General features: G+C 44.4%; 1 protein-coding gene across 1 annotated transcript; it reads right to left on the bottom strand.

The window, feature by feature from the left end:
- Positions 1-15,665: 15,665 nt before the first annotated feature.
- On the bottom strand, positions 15,666-19,792 carry LOC112551001 (G-protein coupled receptor 35-like). Its single transcript, XM_025209422.1, has 2 exons — positions 19,772-19,792; positions 15,666-16,648 (listed from the first exon to the last, which is right to left on the bottom strand). Exon 2 carries the CDS (start codon positions 16,611-16,613, stop codon positions 15,666-15,668), a length of 948 nt encoding a protein of 315 aa, XP_025065207.1. The 5' UTR covers positions 16,614-16,648; positions 19,772-19,792.
- Positions 19,793-20,018: the final 226 nt, after the last annotated feature.

Raw genomic sequence — 20,018 nt, forward strand, 5'->3', positions numbered from 1 at the left:
CAACAGATGTAAAACGCTACACTGGTCTAACTTAGACTGCTAGGTGTTATCTGTCTGCAGTTATCCCAGTTTAGGTGCTTGATCAAGGGAAATGAGCTATTTCATTGTCACCTTTAACCTAGTGATGAGGTCACCTTTAACCTCACTTTTAACCTAGTGGTGAGGTCCTGTAATAGCAGCCACTGCAGTTATTTTAGGTTAGCTGAAAGATGGTCTATTCCAAACCCTGGTGTAATTTACATTAAAGTACAAATGCTACAAGGTGTTACGTTACATGTACATATCTTGCATTGAAGCTCACAGCTAGCAAACCCATGAGTTATGATGGTTCTTCATTCTCTCTAGGAAGTTGACTGATGCTACCAACTCTGTTAACATGTGCCACTGAAAAGCCAAAGCATGGTGATTTTACCAAATGCTAATTTAGGAGAGTGGGCTTAGAGGCAATGACATGAAGTAGCTACTAGCAGTTCAGTGCCTCCAAAATCTACAATGTTCCTGATATTTATTAGAACTCTCTGAGATACTTATATGCACATTTGCACCCCCAGGTTTTAAAGACCAGATCTTATATCTGGTATAAACTGACAGAGATCCAATAAAAAAATCAGTGGAGTTTCACTAAGAACATGGCCTTGACAATGTAAGTGGAAGGGTTCTCATTGATTTCAGTGAGCAGTCATTTAGGCCCAAAGTCTTTAATATGAATGTCAAGATTCCTAGATTATGAGATGTAAAGTATCACATCCCTGGGACTGGCATTGCAGAAACAAAACTAAAATGATTTGGAATAATCAAAATGTGCTTATAGCCAGCCAATGTGAATGATATCTTATTACTGCTGCCTTCATTCTTACTTCTACCTTCCTCCATATTAAGTTGCTTGTCAGATATGGTTTCAAATTAGCTGATTGATTTGACCTGACTTGATTGGGTCTTGCTCCTAACTGGTCACTTTTTACCCTGCCAGAGTAACAATAATAATAATAGCTGGAAGGTAGAGATGTAAAGGATATTTTTCATGATTATAAAGTAAGTCCATTACCAACAAGTGGGGCATGACTGACCTGTACAATGTAATAGTTATACAGTCTAATCTGGTTTTGTTTGAAATTTCTGCCACAGTGGCCGCATCTACACAAGATGCTGACTGCGCAGTAGCTCATTACTACTATACAGTAGTATTGCATGGCATGAAGCATGATGTGACATTACTGCACAGTAGTAATGGGCTACTCCACAGTCAGAGTCACCTAAGAGCTGTTAAGTGACTCTACTGCACAGTAACTCCGGTTACTGCACAGTCATTTAGTACTTGTGTATGAAAGTACTAAATAACTGTGCAGTAATGACTGAACATTCAGCATCTCATGTAGACGCAGCCAGTGTCACATTTCTCTTGGTTCCCCACTCTGAGTTTTATTGATTAGTTCAACTTACTGTCTTATGTCTTCATTCAAGACTTCATTTAACCAATGAAGGAACCAATAGCCTATAACCTTGGTTATACATACCTAAAGGACAAGTGCAAGCCATGACTTCTGTAAGGCTGGTTACAGAACCCCATTTAATTTCTTTGATCTTGGGTGGCATAGGTCATTCCCTTTTCCTTGGTCCACTCTTAGTCTGTGATACTGCCAATAAGGAGGGGGACTGAGGTAAGAGCCGAGATATTGGCTATCATTGGAGAAGCAACCTTAAAATGGGGCTGTCCAGGATGGTCTCTCACTTTAAGACCTAAGGGTCCAGCTATCGCTGTCCAGTTAGCAGACTCAGATAGGACGTATTTCCTGTAAGGGACAGAAAGATACTGCAGAGGGTTGTTGGAAGGTTGCAAAATCTTCTAGTAGGTTGTGAAGTAGGGAGAATGATGGGAAAGAGCAGTAAGTCAGGATGAGCGGAGCTCCGTTCACTTTGATGCCTTGCCTATACTCTGCTGAAGACTAAATCTGTGAAAGGGAACTTGGGTGTGGCAGTAAACCCTCCTCAGATTAGGGAAACAGGCAAACTGCTGGCTCCTTGTGGTGGAAATGTGAGCAGACCAGAAAGTGAGATTGAGGCAGAAAAGCTCCTGGTGGAGTTTGCCTATCAGTAGAGATGATGGGAGAAAGATCCTCTGGTAACAACAGACCTGGGTGGTCCTTTTACAACTTTTGCAGGATCAGTAGACCTAGCAAGAGACACTGGGAGTAGCCCAACAAATGCAGAAAGTTTATTTTGAGGCCCAGTGACAAGAAGCTTGTTGCCAAAAGAAGGATGCTGTAGGCCCCCGTTTCCAGTGTGGGAAATCAGGAAAGCTTGTACTTCCAAACAGCCCTCTGGTTATTAGTTGGCCAGAAACCAATGTCTCTAGACTTGGGGGCTGTAGAGTGGGAGAAGCTAGTGACAACTTTAGTTTATTAAATTTAATGAGCTGGTAGGTTTGTCAGTCCAAACCATCACATGTTGGGACAAGGGTATGACCTCTATCGGTGGGAAAATACAAGGGAGAGAGAGGCAAATCTTTTGTTTAAACAAAAGTCACAAACATAGAAAAACAAATGCTATGATTATGGCAGTACCTTTCATAGATGACAGGCCGAAGGTCCCTTCCAGCCCTAAACTTCTATGAATCTGTGTGTGAATACAGTCTAGAGGGGATGATCTGGAAGGCCTGCTCTCCTTGAATGAGAAGTCTTGGGTAAAACTTGCTGTTTTGAAAGAAGTCAGGCAGTTGGCCCTTAAAGAAAGCAAGACAAATTTTTGGGTAGAAATGCTAGAAGACATTGTGCATATATGCAGGAAGTACCCCAGGAAGAGACCAAGCGGGAAGTAGAATTGGAGAGGAGAAATCACAGTAACTAAGTAGTTGCTTCATTCAGGGTTATTGCAACAATTTAACTTTCACTTAATGTGCGATTAGAACAAACACATGGAGTTACAATGGATCAGTTGGTGCATAATAGGGCTCTGCGAAACGGCACCATGCCATTTGATTTGCGTTTTGATTCAAAACCGCTGCTCTGTTTCATTTAATCAAAACAGTGACGCTTTTTTGCCGCTGTTTCGAGTTCCACCCATAGTCTATAATGGGGAAAGTCAAAACAGCCTCTCTCGTCCAGCAGGCAGATTGGGGGTCTGCAACCCTGGGAGGGCTGCAGGGGCTGTGGCAGTCCTCTTGGGGTTGCGGGCCCCTGATCTGCCTGCCAGATGAGGGAGGGAAGCTGGATGCTGCCGCCTGGAACCAGCACCAGCACCAGCATGCCGCTGGTCCCAGTCAGCAGCACCTGGTTTCTCTCATCCAGCAGGCAGATTAGGGGCCACAGCCCTGGGAGGGGTACAGGGGCTGTGTGATCGGGCTCAGTTTCCTTCCCTAGCCTGATTGAGCTGGGGAAGGGAACTGAGCCCCATCACTCAGTACTCCTCCCCGGCACTGTGATCCATCAGGCTAGGGAAGAGAACTGAGCTCCATCGCTCAGTTCCCCTCCCCAGTACTGCAATCCATTGGGCTGGGGAAGGTAACTTAGCCCAGCTGAGTTCCTCTCCCCAGCACTAGGATTTGGCTGGGGAAGGGAACTCAGTTCCCTTCCTCAGCCCAATGGATTGGAGTGCTGGGGGAGAGAACTGAGCAATTGGGCTCAGTTCCTTTGCCCAGCCCGATCAATCCTAGTGCTGGGGAAGGGAATTCAGGTGGGCTGCTTTGAAGCTTGAAACATTTCGACTGCCCTTGGTTTTTTTGAGGCTGTTTCGAAGCCCTTTGTTTCATTTCAATTTCACTGTTTTGTGCTCGAAATGAGTTGAAACAGTGTTGAAATGAAACAGCCAGTGAAATTTCGCACAGCCCTCATGAACGATAAGCTCTTCGCACAACTTTAAACTCAGTGTAACGGTTTTGTCTGTCCCTGTGCTAAGATAACATCTCCTTTCTTTGTTTAATGGTATGTATTGATGGTAAATGATATATGTTGATTTTTATGCTGTATAATAGATGTTACAAAATCCTGGTAGGAAGAAATCCATAAAATTTAAACTAGATAGTATGGTGAGGGAATAAACACATGCTGTGTGATTTAATATAAAGTTGGTGGCTGCAAATAATTTTTTAGTAGAAAATAATTGTAGCACTGTTTCTGTTGAGAAAGCCTGTGTCTTAAACATAATGGATGTTTGGGGGAAACCTTTTGTATAGTTTCAAGAACTCTGAATCTTTTAAATCAAATAGCTTATTAGAACAGCAGTATTGTGTTTCTGATGAGAGACCTGTGGTTGTTATCGGGGGGGGTTTCTTACAGAAATTAGATGGGTATAGATAAAACTGGGTAAAATAAAAGCCCATCAGTGCAGTAAAGCAAAAGTTCTGCAATATAATTTTATGAAGCTTGACAGAGCCATGTAGGCCCCATTGGTTTGAAAAAAGAAATGGATAAAAGTATGTATTTGATATGGGACTGAGAGCAATGAACTGACTCACTTAACTCATTGAACTAATTTAAATAAGTGGCTCAACTCTCTCAAATTGGGACTTCAGTAAGGCTGTAAAATAATGACACTCAAGCACCCTTAAAGCCCCATAATAATTAAGGTATTATGTGGTCTAGAGGTGTGTGAAGTTAGTGGTAAACAGGGTCTGATGAAAGTTCAGATGGGAAAAGCAAGAGCTGCTACATTAAAACAAAACAAAAAAACCCTTTTTAACTAAGTATAAAACACCATTACTTGTCATGTATATGATCGTTCAACAAGCAATGAAAGCTTAAAAAGAAGATATTTTAAAAATTAAAACCTGATTTAGACCATGTAGTATGAAAAGACAGCATGTTCTCAAACAGTTCTTCTCAAATTTTGAAATGTGAGTACACACACCAAACTACTTCCATATTTATCAAAAGAGGTATCTATTCCACAATACCTTATTTTCATACCTTAGACACTTTGGAGATTTGAGGAGGGTGTTCATTATTTAATGCTGTAAAGAAATTGTGGTACAAGGTACATTTATATTTCAAAACTATTTGAAAGTCAAAACAAACATGATAAAAATGAAACAAGTAAGACATAGGCTGTCAGCTGAAAGATGACACGATATTCCTATTGAATATTGATCAAGAGCAGAAGAGTTCAAAATGGTAGAGTTCAACTAAAAATCAATTCACAAATAGGGATTTGAGGCTGCCTTTTTATATCAAAAAGCAACTTAGCTTGGAATGAAGTGTATTTATTTTATAATAGTGCATACATATAAATATAAATATATATATGAGGGTATACCTTCCCTCTTCTACTTTGCTATACTGTCTTTACTAATAATGTTTCACGTATTCATTGTAATGTGATCTGTCTAGCAGAGAAGCAGCACCTTCAAAGTGTAAGTCGCAATGTTGATGTAAAGCTCTGAGACACAGGTCAGGAACAGAAGTTACACATAAATCAGTTTAAGTCTTCAGAAACTTGTTTAAACATGTACAAGCACAAAAGTGCAGAGCATAAAAACTAGTTTCAAAACAGGTGAAATTGGTTTAAGATAAATCTAGTTGAATGTATTTTTAGACTTAATTGTTTTGGGTCAAACCTGTTTATAAAAATTCTGTCCCAGACCTCTTCCTGGTTTAAGTTAATCAGAGTCCTCCAGCATCCCAGCATAGGCTGTGTGTTTATTCTTCCTGCTGCCCCTGATGTCTCTGGGATTTGCAGTCCAGACCCACAGCAGCAGGACTCTATAGGGTTGCTCATCACCAGGGATTCAGGTTGTCTCTGATTTTAAAAAATCCCCAATTTTCAAAAGTAACTCCAAATCCACATTTTTCTGTGATTTAAATGAAACACCAAGTACACACACACACACACACACACACACACACACACATATATAATGATGTTTCATTTTAATCATGGGAAAATGTGGATTTGGGGCTACTTTTCATCACAAAATCATCATGAAAATTGGGAATTTTTAAAAATCAGACAAAACCCTGCTCATAACTTCCTCTTCCTGCTTCCAGGTGCCTCTGGGATTTGAGGTCCATGATCACAGACAACAGGACTCCATGGGGTTGTTCCCTTCTGTTTAAAACATGCTTGCTTCAGAGAAAGAACTATTTTTGTTCAAGCTTTTATTAAATCAATGTCATTACTCCCCCCGCCCCCAGCCTTGCAGGTGCTGCTTCCTCCCCTGCCAGATAGACCCTCCAGCTAGCTCTGGGCTGGGGATTGGCCATGCCCCCTCCTCTGGAGCAGGGAGCGGGGAAAAGCCTTGGAGCTGGCAGACTGGGAGGTGTGCTCTTGCACCCCGTGACTTTTGGCTTGAGCTACTAAAAGCATGCGCCTGAATTTCCTGAGTCAAAAGTGAATGTCTGTTTGCTTGCTAGCTAGTTCAATCTCTGCAGCTTAGACTAACTTGCAAAGACTATACTTACCAATAATATCAAAGTGACCGTAGAGCTCAGCCAGTTAATCGAGACAATTAGATACATCAAGTCAAAGACAGCAAATAAACCAGGTAACTAAAGACAATATAATCATAGCATTATGATTGTCAGCAACAATAGAACTCTTGGGAACACTGAGCATAAAACAAAAAAGATTCAGAAGTTCAAAGCATGTATGTCAGATATTGCCAATAAAAAGCTAAGGAATAAAAGGGCACATGTTAGAGAAGTCTCACTATGTGGCATGTAAAAAAGCTTTTGGAGAGTTTCTGTCTCTCAAAAGGATAATTGTATTAATGCTGTTTTAGTAATAGCGAATATTGGAAGAAAAAGCTGGTAGCAGATATTATCTTCCTAGGTGCAAAGCTTTTAATTAGAGCAGTGAAGTGTCTCCAGTTTACAGAGGGCATAGACTACAGAACCACATGTGGATTCAAAGCTGGGCAGAGGGTAGACTGTGTAACTGTTGGAAAGAAAGAAGAATTTATGGTATTAGACTAATCAAAATAACACAACTGACATACAAAATAGCTAACAGTATTATTGCTAAAATGTAAAAAAATTCAAGAAAGTTCATATGTCTTGCAGAAAAAAATCAAGAAATGACTGAGTAGCAAATATTAGAGCATACTGATGATTTTTTCTAAAAGAGTGTATGCACTCTTTCTAATACACCATGCTAGCTTTTGCAGCTAGGCACAGATGTTCAGAAAGCCCAAGGCTGAATCGATGTAAGTTATACGGTTTTCTGTAAGCGGGATAGTTTACATTTATTGCTAACAAAACATACATTTTTCCTTTGGTGGCTGTGGGGGGAGGGAGGGAGGAAAATCTTAAACCAGGTTGCAGCATTTTTAAACAAGGGTCTGTGCCAAACTTCTGTTCTGTTATGGGTATAAATCAGTTTCCAATCCCTTATACTGCTAAAAGTATAACGTCTATACCTGGCCTGCATGGCTATGTGGCACTTGTGAGAGGCAAGGATATTGTTTTGGAGTGATACCTTATTTGGACAACTGAATGGCTGGAAAAGATATTAGATTTCAAATATGAAGCTTTATTTACACGTTTTACTTTCTTGATCAGAAGTCATTTTTCACCAAGCACCAAGTGATAAATTCTATCTCTCTTCAGTCCAGGACTATATATAGCCTGTTGTGGCAGGCAGAGCAGTGGCCCCCAATGAGGGGTTGAGTAGTGGTCCAGAGAGGAGCCAGAGGCCGAGTTTGGCCTGGTGTGGGACAGCAAGCCAGAGGCCATGTAGAGTAGGGTCTGTGGGGGCCTGAAGGACTGTGCATAGGCCAGTCATAGATTTATAGATTCATAGATTGTAGAATCGGAGGGGACCACAATGGATCATCATGTCTGACCCCCTGCCCCTGGCTGGAAAGAGGACCGAGGACCGAGGTCAGATGACCCCAGCCAGGTGACTATCCACTCTCAATTAGTTTACACCCGTTATTCCTAGTCACTCCCTGGGGCACCTTAGTAATTGCCACACTCCAGCAGCCTCCTGTGTCTTGTGTATCATGCTTAAAAATGGCAGGGAGGATCCTTGAATTAAAGGTCATTGAATGAGCTTGAGGTCAAGCTCCTCATCATTTTTAAGCCTGGGGATGCTGATACAAGAGACCCAGCAGCACTTTAATTAGAGTGGCTTTCAAAGGCATTCTAATTAAAGTGCCGCCACCCCTCCACACACACCCTCACCACCAGAGCATGTGTAAAAGTGTCCTTAATGAGCTAGGTCATATTTGTCTAGAAGCTCCAAGATAAGCTTATATTTGTGGACAGATGTAATGGATCAGTGGCTTGCAGTGACAGTGGAAACGTCCATGGCTAAAACTGAAAGCAATAGTAACAATCATTTTTGGAGCTGGTATGCCAAAAGAGCAACTGAAAGAGAATCTGAAAGTGCCAAAGTCAAGCATTTTGAAGACTGCAAAAATTGCATGTTTCACTTCAAATTTGTGCATCAAAATTATTTAGTCAAAGGTCCAGCCAACCAAAATGACAGTGCTTCTACTTTTGCACATTTTCTTGATGAAGGTTTGGTTTTGTTTTGTTTTATTGTTCTGAGAGATATGAAAGAAGAAAACACCAGTGAAACAGCTTGAGGTGTGTGCATAGATGTATCAATAAAACCTGATGCCATTGCACAGCATTTTAAAAATACAGTGATTTCTACTCGGGAAGAAACAGTATTGATACTTAAATACCTCTTAAATGTTTAGTAACAAATGACAGAGTAAAATGCAACACGAATCCACTAACAACTACAGATACCAGATTTTAAAAGTAAGAAACCTATTCAGCAGATCTTAGATATGTCCTGCCCCAGTTACAGATGAAGACTTTCAGTTCATTTGGTTCACAGAAAATCCATCCTGTACATCTCAGTCTATCAGAATAGTGTATGTACTCACACACCACATACAACTTTTTCTCCAAAATCAGCCCTCTAAAACTGGCGTGCTTGTCTTAAAGGGGAAGTAAGCAGTTTGTAAATTCAAACAAGCACCAAACCTTGCTAACTTAACCTCATCACCAGAACTGAAGCCAACTTCCTACAGCTCAGAACACAAAACCTGCCAACTATCTCCAGTACCCCCACAAACTGCCCACCAGAATCTATCAAAGATAACAATACCCAACTACCCGTGGAGGCCACATTTTTTACAAAAAACCCACATTTTCTTCAGTCTCTCAGGCCTGATCCTGAAAGGGAATTTACAAACCACTTTTTACAGCCAGGCTTATGAACTTCACTTCATCAGCCTCCTAGGTGGTAGGTACAGAAACTCATGGACTCAATATAGACATTAGAATTCTGACACACTGCAACCGGCCGGACATCTGACTCCCCAGGCACCTCTGCACTTTCACCTGTGCTGCTACATCCCCCTTCCCCCCCTCTCCCCATCCCAGCCTGTCCCTCACCCCCTGATGCCTCCATTTACATTTTCACTGACTGACTTTCTTGCCTGCATTGCATGCCAGCCTCTGGCTCCTTTACTATTCCTTCCATCCAGGAACAGCACACACAGAGCAACTGCAAGTGCTTCCTCAGCCTGATGAAGGATTTTTCAACCCAAAAGCTTACATCCCGGGCAGCTAAGCTAAGCTCACCTGGAGCCTCACAACTCCACTGCAACCAACAATCCTCAGGCCTGTAAAAAATGTGACGGGTCTGGGCTTTCCCCTGCCAGGACTGTGTGTGTGGTGGCTGGAGGTTATGGCACCTCCTACCTGCCTTTCACTGTGGGGATATTCAGTCCTGGCATTTCCTGGGGCTGCTGTACCACTAGCAGTCCCACCAGGCCTCCCTGACCCTGGCAGAGTGCAGTTTTAGTGGTCATGCCCAGGACCTAGGGTCTCCTCCTTCTCTGTAGCACCAGCTCATACCACCAAGTTTGTCCTGGCATGGAAGCTTAGCAGGGACATGTTCTTCCCCTGCTGGCTGGTGATGCAGTGAGTGCCCCCTCCACCTCTGAGAATGGGGCATTAAATGACTTTTAAAAAATGAAAAAGGGAAATAGGTGTGGATGGAGTGAGGAGGGTGGCATTTACTCCATTTGCACCTGGAGTTTGGGAAACTCCAGCAGTGGCAGGTTCATGTTCAGGAACACCACCTACTCCACCAAATCAGGATCCAAGCATGTGCAATGGGGTGTTACTACATCCCCAGCAATGCTGAACACCCTCTCGCTTGGAACACTGGTCAGTGGACAAGACAGGTGTTTCCAGGCAACTGTGGCCAGATTTGGCCACATCTGGCTATGGCTTGCCCAATAGGCCAATGGGTCGCATAGCAGTGGCTCCACAGCCTTGGCAAGATAGGCAGCTACTAAGGCCCAATTGCTACCTGCCTGATGGTGGGGTCTGGTGCCTCTGGACCCCAACATTGAAGCCATGCTCCTGGCCTACATTGGCAGTACCTGTGATGGAGGAGGAGACTGGCTGGTGGATGGTGTGCTAGCATGGGACAGTGCATTCCCCTCTTCCATATCCCCCCACCTCTGCCCTTCTGCCTCCCTGACTCTCTTCACCAGTACCTCTGTCCAGTGATTCAGGCTTTGGCTGCTGCATACACTGCCCTTCACCCTCAGGTCACACATGGCGGCCAGCATGTGGATCATACTGGACTGCAAGGGATCAAGCCATTTCCTGATGCCCGCCTTCAGCCACTTCACCAGTGCTTAGACATCTGGTGACAGCGGCTTGCCCCAGGCAGGAATATTTATCCCCTGAAAGCTCTCCATTTGGTGCTGAGGGTCTCAGTGGCCTTGAGGAAGGGCTTGAGGACCACCAATATTTGGGAGCTGGTATCCCACTCAGCTCTGTTAAGGGGGCCGCTGATCCCAATCTCCCCAAGCAAGACCATTTCATGGCTGGCCTTTTGTTGCTTCACCAGCCTTTCAAGCATCAGGTATGTGGAGTTCCATTGAGTCTCCATATCCTTCATGATTTTGTGCTGCATGATGTTCAGCTCTGCTTGTTTGTCCTGCAGCATCTTGCCCCCCGCACCCCTTGATGCTCTGGTGGAAGTAGCCTGCCATCTCATGCATTTGGAAATGAGTTTTCTGGTGGTGCTGGTGCTGTCACCGGCAGCTCTGTCCCCCTCCAAGGCATCCCTGACAATGAGGTGCAACTTGTGTGCCAGACAGCGGATGCCAACAAAATTGGCATCACAGACTGCTTTAACCATATTGGCCCCATTGTTGGTGACCATGAACCCATGGATGAGCTCACCCTTCCCAACAAGCCACCCCTGCACCAAGTGGCTCATGGCCCCCATGATCTCGGTTGCCGTGTGGGACTCATCCATCACCTTGGCTTGAAGGAGAGCCCGCTGACGGCCTAATTGGTTGCACCAGTGCCCTATGAGGGAGAGGTAGGTGTGATCTCCACCTTGGCTGCTCCATTTGTCCGAGGTGAAGTGGAAGGCCACCTGCAGACCTGCCTTGTGCAGCTCCTCCTTCAAGTATGCCCTGCATGCCTCATAGAGGGAGGGCACCACTGTCCTACTGAAGGTAGTGTGTGTGGGCACTTGGTAGGTTGGGGCCATGAGCCACCTGAACCCTGGTCCCTCAACTAAGGAGAAGGGCTGGCCATCTATAGGAAGCATCTCCCCAATGGTCTGGGTGATCTCGCTTGCCCTTGCAACATGCCCCGCTTTCTGTCCCCCTTTCTCCCACTGTTCCTGGGTAGCCTGCCTCTGCTTTGGGGGGCTGGGGGCTTTGGAATGAGAGGGGGAATTCCTTTTGGGCATGCTTCTGTTTGTGCCAGGCTGAGGAGGAGCAAGGGCAAGGGGGGTGGTGTTTGTGGAAATGCATCAGCTTTCCCATGGTGCTCATGTGTTTTGTTCCCTTGCCCTGGCTGGTTTTGGCTTGGCAGTGCAGGCAGATAGTGTATGTGGGATCATCTGCCAGCTCAAAATGATCCCAGACCACACTACTCATTCATTTCTGGGGAAAATGTGCATGTGTGGATGCTGCAGTTTCCCTCTCCTCAGCAAGCAAAGGCACAGCAACAGGAGGAGAGGACTCAGCTGAGCCACTTGTCTCCATAACCTCTACCTTAGCCTCCTCTGAAGTGGCTTCTGGGGAAGGAGACCTGGCTTTAGGGGAAACTTGAGGGGTGTGAAGAACAAACTCGGCTGATTTCCTCTCCTTTTCCAGAATTTCTCTTGCTATGGTACTCAGATCCAGATCCAGCTTTTCCTCTGCCGCTGGAAGGCTCAGCATGGTAAGTGAAATGGGGGTGGAGGAAGCTGTCATGCTGGTTCTGGTGTTGCTGCTTGTTGTTGTCATAACCCAAAGGTATGATTTTGTGTGTGCTTCGGCACCAGAATTATCCCCGCCAGGTTGCAGCTTCATTGCACGGTGGAGTTTTCTACTGCAGAGGAAAGCTCCAGTGCAGGGACGAGTTTCCCGCCTATTTGTGATCTCCTTTGCAGGGTGCATTGCTCAAGTTGCAAGAGAGATGCACGGTGCAAAGGATTTCCCGCCACCCGCATGCAAATTTGTGTCCCGCTATTGGCTAGTTCTAAATTATTCCCACGTGGCAGTTAGCGATTGGCCTGCTAGCCGTATAAGAGGCTTGAGCGGTTTCCGCCCAGGCCGAAGAGGACTCCACATCCATCTCGTGGGGACTCTGGGTACACGGCAGGGAAGTCCCCTGTGTGAGATCCAGAGGAGCTTGGCGACCTGATCCATCGCCCACCTCTTCCCATCTTCGAGTGATAAAAATTATAAGACGTATCTACGATTCCGATTTTGGTGGCGCGCTCATCCAGAGCATCCGGAGCTCTGTTTCCGTGGAGCCTAGCAAACTCCACGTGACCGTTCATGTTGTCTTCATCTGTAACCGCAACTCAAGCAAGTTTTCCAGCCTACACCACGACCATCACTGGTGTAAGTAAACAATCTTTAAATCTACCGCTAAGCATCTGTGCCTAATTCCAGCTCATCGTGCCCCCCCTTCTCCAACCCCGCGTGCCCAGGCTGCTGGCCACAGCCCGTGTGCAGCACGGAAAAGGGCCCGGCTTGCGCCCGGCCCGCACAGTTGTCATGACAGTGGGGGTGGGGTGGTTATGGCTGGTGCTCTTGAAGGGGATGCAGTCTCAGGCACAGGCAGTAGCACTGGCACTGCTCCCCTCTCCTTGCTATTTGTGGAAGCCTCGTCCCTGCTGGTTGTAGGAAAGAGGCTGCATCTCAGTTTGTGGGGGGAGGGAACCTACACCTCTCCCTCTACCCTGCTTCTGCCCCTCTCTGAAGGCTTGCCAGCTGACTTTCCACCATGCTTCATGGTGTGTTTCATAGTGTCTTGCTTTTATACAAATATATAAATGTATCTGTGTTCCTATATAAATTCTGTAAGGTGTGTAGTCTTCCATGCTGCAGGATATAAATGTATCTGCATTCCTTTATAAATTCTCTAAGTTGTGTAGTCTATGCCGCAAGGTATAAATGTATAGAAATAAAATATGAATGTATCTCCCTTCCTATATAAATTAAATTATGTAGTGTTATATCCAATATAATTATAAAATTGAAAAGAATAAATCAATGAATAGAATAATAAAATAAATTGTCTAGAAGAAAGAAAAAGGTATTCTGGAATCCCTCTTGCTAAGCTAGGCTAGCAAATAGGAAATCATTCAAATCAATGCTAGTAGTAGCCTTTGTCTAACGCTCCTGACCTTCTAGAAGGTAGCTCAGTAACTGTCAGACCCCAAGGCAGAAAGCAGGCCAGTTCAAACAATGATGCCTTTTATGCTGTTTTTCCATTCCTCCCCCAGAGCACTGGGATTGGAAGGGGCCTCAGGGAAGGATCACAGTCACTGGCCAGCTACACAGCCAGTATGAGAGCAGCCCTTCCCCACTCTTCCCTCTCCCTCTCCTTACTTTCTGTTTCCCTGCAGGCAAGCCCAGCTTGAGCTTCAAAACTCAAAATGCTTCGAAATTTTTAAAACGTTTTGACTGCCCTCATTTCATTCTGAGACTGTTTCAAAGCCCTTTGCTTCGTTTCAGTTTCACTGTTTCGAGCATGAAACAGGTCGAAACAGTGTTGAAACGAAACAGCTGGCAAAATTTTGCACATCCTTAATACAGATGGCAATAAAAACAGCTTTCAGGGTGGCTAGTAGAGTGCCACTAGGGGAAGCCCAGAAGGAAGGCTATGAATTGATTTTTGCCAGATCTACCCACAACCCAGCCCTAAATTAAACCTCCTTGTACTGATACATTAATGTACACTTCCCCACTGAGAAGTATTCTTTAATGGTAAATATCTAAATTGGACGCTTCAATCTCCTTTAGACTAGAAAAGACTTTGTCAGTCTCAAGTGCCATCTCTCTTCTTCTGTTGTCCTTTCCTGTTTTCTTTCTCTTCCTTTTTTGCTCCCTTACTGTCTGTCGTTTCATTCCTTTCCTTGGTTTCTTTTAATCCCATTTCCAGTGTCCTTCCTCATCAGTTCAACCCCTGTAGTTTTTCACTCTCATCTACCACCTTCTACCACATGCTGCCCCCGAGGACACTGTTCATCCTCTCAAATTCAGCATACTGAACATCTCAGTCAGTGAGCCTTGTTACTGTTGCAAGTAGCTGGGTTGGATAGTCCCCAGACCTCCATGGTTTAACTACATCCCTGGCTTGCTGCACACAGTACATAATACTCTTAAAGAAACAACACAGCAAGTATAATTATAAAATCTTTAATCACTGGCAGCCAGGTGATCAAACTGGTTTGCAGAAGGGATGTGCATAGAAGTTTATATGTCCAAAGTGTGATAGAATAGCTATATCTTTTATACCATAGCTATACATCAAATAACTATAGAAACCAATCAGATTCCAATAATTACATAAGACAACAAATCACCAGTTATTAAAGAGATGCTCATGATAATGTACCCCGTTTCAATACTTTGGTATGTGCACCAATTAATTGCCCCCTTAGTGCTGAATATCCCTTCAGACCTTCCTGTCTTCCTGGGAGATGTGTCACTTGACTTATCTTCGAGGTGTGATCTGCAAGATCCTTGAAACTTCCTGCTCAATATATATTTTGGCAGCTCAACCCAGCCTGGTCTTTTCCAGGGAACTTGCTTACAAGCTGAGGCCTTATTAAACTAAGGAGAAGAGGGGCAAAGAGGGGTGGGGAGACCTGTTAGAAACTGAGGCCTTGTTGAGCCAAGGTTTTGCTGAAGCCTTAGCAAGATAATCATGGGCACAGGACCTCTAGTCTGTCCAACAGTTACAAGCTGAGATGTTTCAGCAGCATACTTGTCTGATATTACTTCAGGAACTATATGTCTGTGGGTGGTTAGGGTATATCATGCCATATCCTGTGAGTTTTGCCCAACTCAGCCTACCTCTTTGCTATTTCCTGATCTCATTTTGGGGTGATCCAGTACATAGAAGTATAGATACCATCTGGTGACATTTGCCTTCACCATCATCATACTACTTCCTACTCAGCCATCTCATTAACTGTGGTGGTCACGTGATTTGTGATTCAAATGGCATTCAAGAGGACAGTAAATTTAAGACTTGAATTATGGGTGCTCACCATCTCTGAAAAATAGGCCCCGAGTCCAAAATCTTTAAAAAGTTTGACAGAAGAAAGTTTGATTCTATTTCATTTGCATCGACAACAACAATAAATCATTAGAGATGAAACATTGCTATCAGTATCCAAGACTGATAAAGGTTGTTTTTTCTCTTGTTATTTCTAGCTTTTGCATGGCAATGTTGTTACATCACTGTTACATTTATCTGCCTTTGGGATGAACAGGTTTGATTTGTCCCAGAACAATTGGATTTGGAAAAGAAAAAAGCTTCCTGAAATTCTTTGGCTACAAAATAATAGCAAAAGGTATCCAGGCAGCAGTTAGAATTTGCTATGCACATGGCTATATAATTAAAGTTCCTAACATTCTGAATAGCAAAGCAGCTAACTGTACCATTTTCCATCACAAACCTAGCAAATTCCCCAATACAGAAGGGTGAGAAACATACTATAAATACAGTCATATTTGCAGAAACAACATAGATACTTTTCTGGAATATTTTTTTTTCATGTGGATTTGTGTGAATCCTTTTTCTAAGAGTCTTGATAATTTGTATTGAACAAGAGCTCAAGATTATTAAAGGAATGAGAAAACCAAAGACAAATAAAAATGGTAAAAAGATTGTTGGTCTGGTGGAAATCTTTTGTAAGCATATACTTTCATTCACTGATCTTCGACGTAAATACAAGCTAATTATCACTAATAGCCAAAGAAGCCCACAGGTAACAGCTGCCTTCAATGGGGATCTTAAACTCTTTGCTTTCAGAGGATGCTTTATTGCAATGTATCTGTCAACTGTAATGGCAGTGATAATATAGATGCTCATTAACATGTTTACCATATACATTATTTCTACAGCTAAGCATGCTTCATCTCTGGGCCAGTTCTTCTGGTGGAAATATATCAAAAAAGGCAATACACAGACCAGAGAACAGTCAGCGATGACCAGATTGATCATGTAGATTTTGGTTTCTGTCCTTTTGACCAGTTTGCAGCAGAACACCCACAGTGCAAGGGCATTAAATATTGCTCCAAAAATAAAAATTGGGATATGAAAAAAGAGTGGAATGAGTTTAATATAGTAATGAAATTTTATTTGCTCCATGGTGCAATTTGTTGCATTTGTCGTCATGATGTGCTGCTTCTGTAAACCACGATGTCAGAGATCTGTAATGTAACAAGACATTTATTCTTCCTCTTTATAAAAAATACAAGCTTCTCTTATATTTGACCCACCACATCCTTCTTCTTTCCTATTGGCTAGCTCAATTGGCTTTGCACTTGCTGTGCTAGGGTTTGCAGATCCAATTCTTCAGCTTCTAGGGCCGGATCCAAAGAGATGTATTTGGAGGCATAACAGCTCATATTTAGATGCCTAAATTCCCACTGATTTAAATAAATATGAGTTAAGTGCTTAAATACTTCTTTGGTATGACCCTCTACCACTTTCTCAGCATTGCAGTATTAACTTCAAACTACAGACTCTCATAAGCAGTAGGGGGCTGAAGTGTTATGCACTGCAGCACTGTGCCTTTGTGAATCAAGTCCATGAACAATTAGTTCATTTCACTAACTACAAATAACATGACTTTTGTTTAATAAACCCCTCAGTTTCGAATGCAGAATAATTTTAGATGTACTCATTTTTTTCTTGAGTGTCTAGCATATCTACAGAATCCTTATTTAATTGCTAGAAAAAAATGTAAATGATGTTTTTGTGCATTGAATTTATTTCAGTTTCCCTCCAAATTCATTCACCGTTTTCTTATATAGGAAAAGTGTAAAAAGTAATGGTTACAATGACTGCATGCTAAATGATATAACTACATCAATGAACATGTATCAAATTTATGCCCAATTAGTTACTGTGCAGTAGTGCACCCGTAGAAGCCTTGCTGTGCAGTAACACTGTGTGTGTGGGCTGACTGGGGATTAACTTCAGTCCCAGTCAGACCACACACAGCGTTACTGTGCTTTAATGGCTGCATGTGTAGACACTGGCCTAAAAACCACTTACTGAACAGTAAGTTACTGCACAGTAAATGCACATGTAGATGCACCCACTGATAAACATTAAATGGTATTAGGCCCATTGCAAACTAACTAGTGATGAATGCTGGCGGGAAAAATCAGTACTTGTGATACTGTGCCAAGCAGTCCTGCATATATAGTGCAGCTATGCTGCAATGACTGTGCAGACAGGCAGACCTACTCAAGTTAACATTAAATCAGCTAGCTCAGCTAGCAAGTAACAGCTTAATGCTTGAAGCAGAGTCAGCACAAGCTCCTTAGGGGGAGGTGCAGTTTATGCTAAATTCCATGCTTCTGCAGCACCACTAGCAGTGGTATTAGAACAAGCTGGTATAGAGTTATCTTGGCTGTCTCTACATGAACTGTGGTCAGAGCAGTGATGGGAGTATACACATAGAGACAGAGGCACCTTGGCTTCTCAGTGTGAGATGACAGGAGCCAGGGGCAGTAGGACCCAGGGGAAGCTGGCAGGAGCCAGCAGAAATGTCAGCCTGGCCCTGCTCCCCGCAAAGTCTCTGCCTGCCACAACTTTCACTGCTTCCCTGCATGACATCCAGGTGCTTCAGCACCACATGACCCCCTGGCTGCATCACCGGACCGTGGGAGCACAGGGCCCGTGACGGTAGCCCAGGGCCGGGAGAGAGAGAGAATGTGTGTGTGTGTAATGAGAGAGGGGGAGAGAGAGCAATGAGGGAGGGAGAGATTGTGTGTTTGTGTGTGTGTGTGTGTGTGTGTGTGTGCAGTGAGGGTAGGAGGGAGAGTGAGTGTGTGTATATTTGTGTGTGTGTGTCCATAGGGCAAGTCCCACATGCACACTCCACCATACACATGCACCCACACCCCCCTTGCATTGCCATACATGCAGAACCCCACTTCCACACTGCCTCACACACCCCAGCCACCTTCCCCCCCACACATCTCCCCACAAACCCCACACCCACCCACACTCCACATATTCACTCACACCCCCACATGCTTCCTCACTCCACACCCACACCCCCAACACCTAACCCCCACAACCCTTCCACACACCGACATCCCCCCCCCCCCCCCCCCCCCCCCCCCCCACCCCCCACCCCCCCTGCCTCTAACTCAAGCTGGGCAAACCCCAGCTGGCAGCTCACTCCCCCTCTCCCACCCTCTTCCCTTCCTGCCGACAACCATAGAGCTGGGGCAGGATCAGCACAAAAATATTTTTTGAAATCAAATTAATGAATGTTGTAGATGTTTGATTTTTAGAATATAATTTAGTATTCTTCTGGTTCTGAGATAGCAAAACCCCTTGCTGAAAGGAGTATTTCCAAGGGCAAGGGGAGGGACTTCTGGTGGCAAAGGGCGGGGTTAAGGGGTGAGTCTTCTGGTCACAAGATGGTGACCAGGGGCAGGGCACCTGTCAAGGGGCGGAGCTACCCATATGATCCTCAACAGCTTGCCAAAACTTGGTAAGAGGCTCTCCACCCAAAATTATTGCCTGCCCCTGTCCTAGCATCTTTCCCTCCCCACACAGCCCAAAGCTTCCTGCGAAACACTACCTGACACCCAATAAGAGTGTTCTAGAAACTCACCTCTCATGAGACAAATGACCAGATTTAGCCTTGGTCACGTTCATAGGTGGCAGAAGGCCAGGGCTATGGGAGGTGCCCCCCCCCCCCAAACTGGGCAGGCAACAGCAGTTCCAGCACCACCACTGATGCAGCACTGTGCCCAGCACCCACTGACTCTGGAACAGCCAGCAGGAACAAGGGGCAGGGGCAGGTGGGCATGCTTTGCACCACCAAGCCCCCCCAATAATAGCTTCTAGTGCGACTTATGGTCATATTATTGTTATGATGCTAATTTGTAAGCATAAAAACCATCTGAATCATTAAAGATTTGCAGCACCTCAGACTCAGACAGCTCAGTGTTTCATAGATTTCATAGACATTAAGGCTGGAAGGGACCTTGAAGATCATCGAGTCCAGCCCCCTGCCCCAGGGGCAGGAAGTCAGCTGGGGTCAAAGGATCCCAGCAAGATAAGTATCCAAATGTTTCTTGAATGAGTCCAGAGTAGGTGCCTGCACCACTTCTGGAGGGAGTCTATTCCAGGGCTTGGGGGTTCAGACAGTAAAGAAATTTTTCCTTATGTCTAGCCTAAAACAGTCTTGGAGGAGTTTATGACCATTGGTCCTTGCTTTTCCTTGGCGCGCTCTGGTGACCAGATGTTCTCCCAGATCCTGATGCACACTACTTATATACTTATAAGAAGCCACCAGGTCCCACCCTGAGCCTGCACTTTTCCAGGCTGAAGAGTCCCATGGATCTCACTCTCTTTTCATAAGGCCTATTTTCTTGCCCTTTGATCATGCGTGTGGCTCTCCTCTGGACTCTCCCAAGCTTCTTCACATCCTTCTTGAATTGTGGAGCCCAGAACCAGCTGCGGCCTCACCAAGGCTGAGTACAGCAGGAGCAGAGCAGAGCTGTTTCAGAGCAGTCTTTTATGTCACCTAGGAATTAGGAATGATATTTG

The sequence above is a fragment of the Alligator sinensis genome, unplaced genomic scaffold, assembly GCF_000455745.1.
Source record: "Alligator sinensis unplaced genomic scaffold, ASM45574v1 scaffold572_1, whole genome shotgun sequence".
Taxonomy (NCBI): Eukaryota; Metazoa; Chordata; order Crocodylia; family Alligatoridae; genus Alligator; species Alligator sinensis.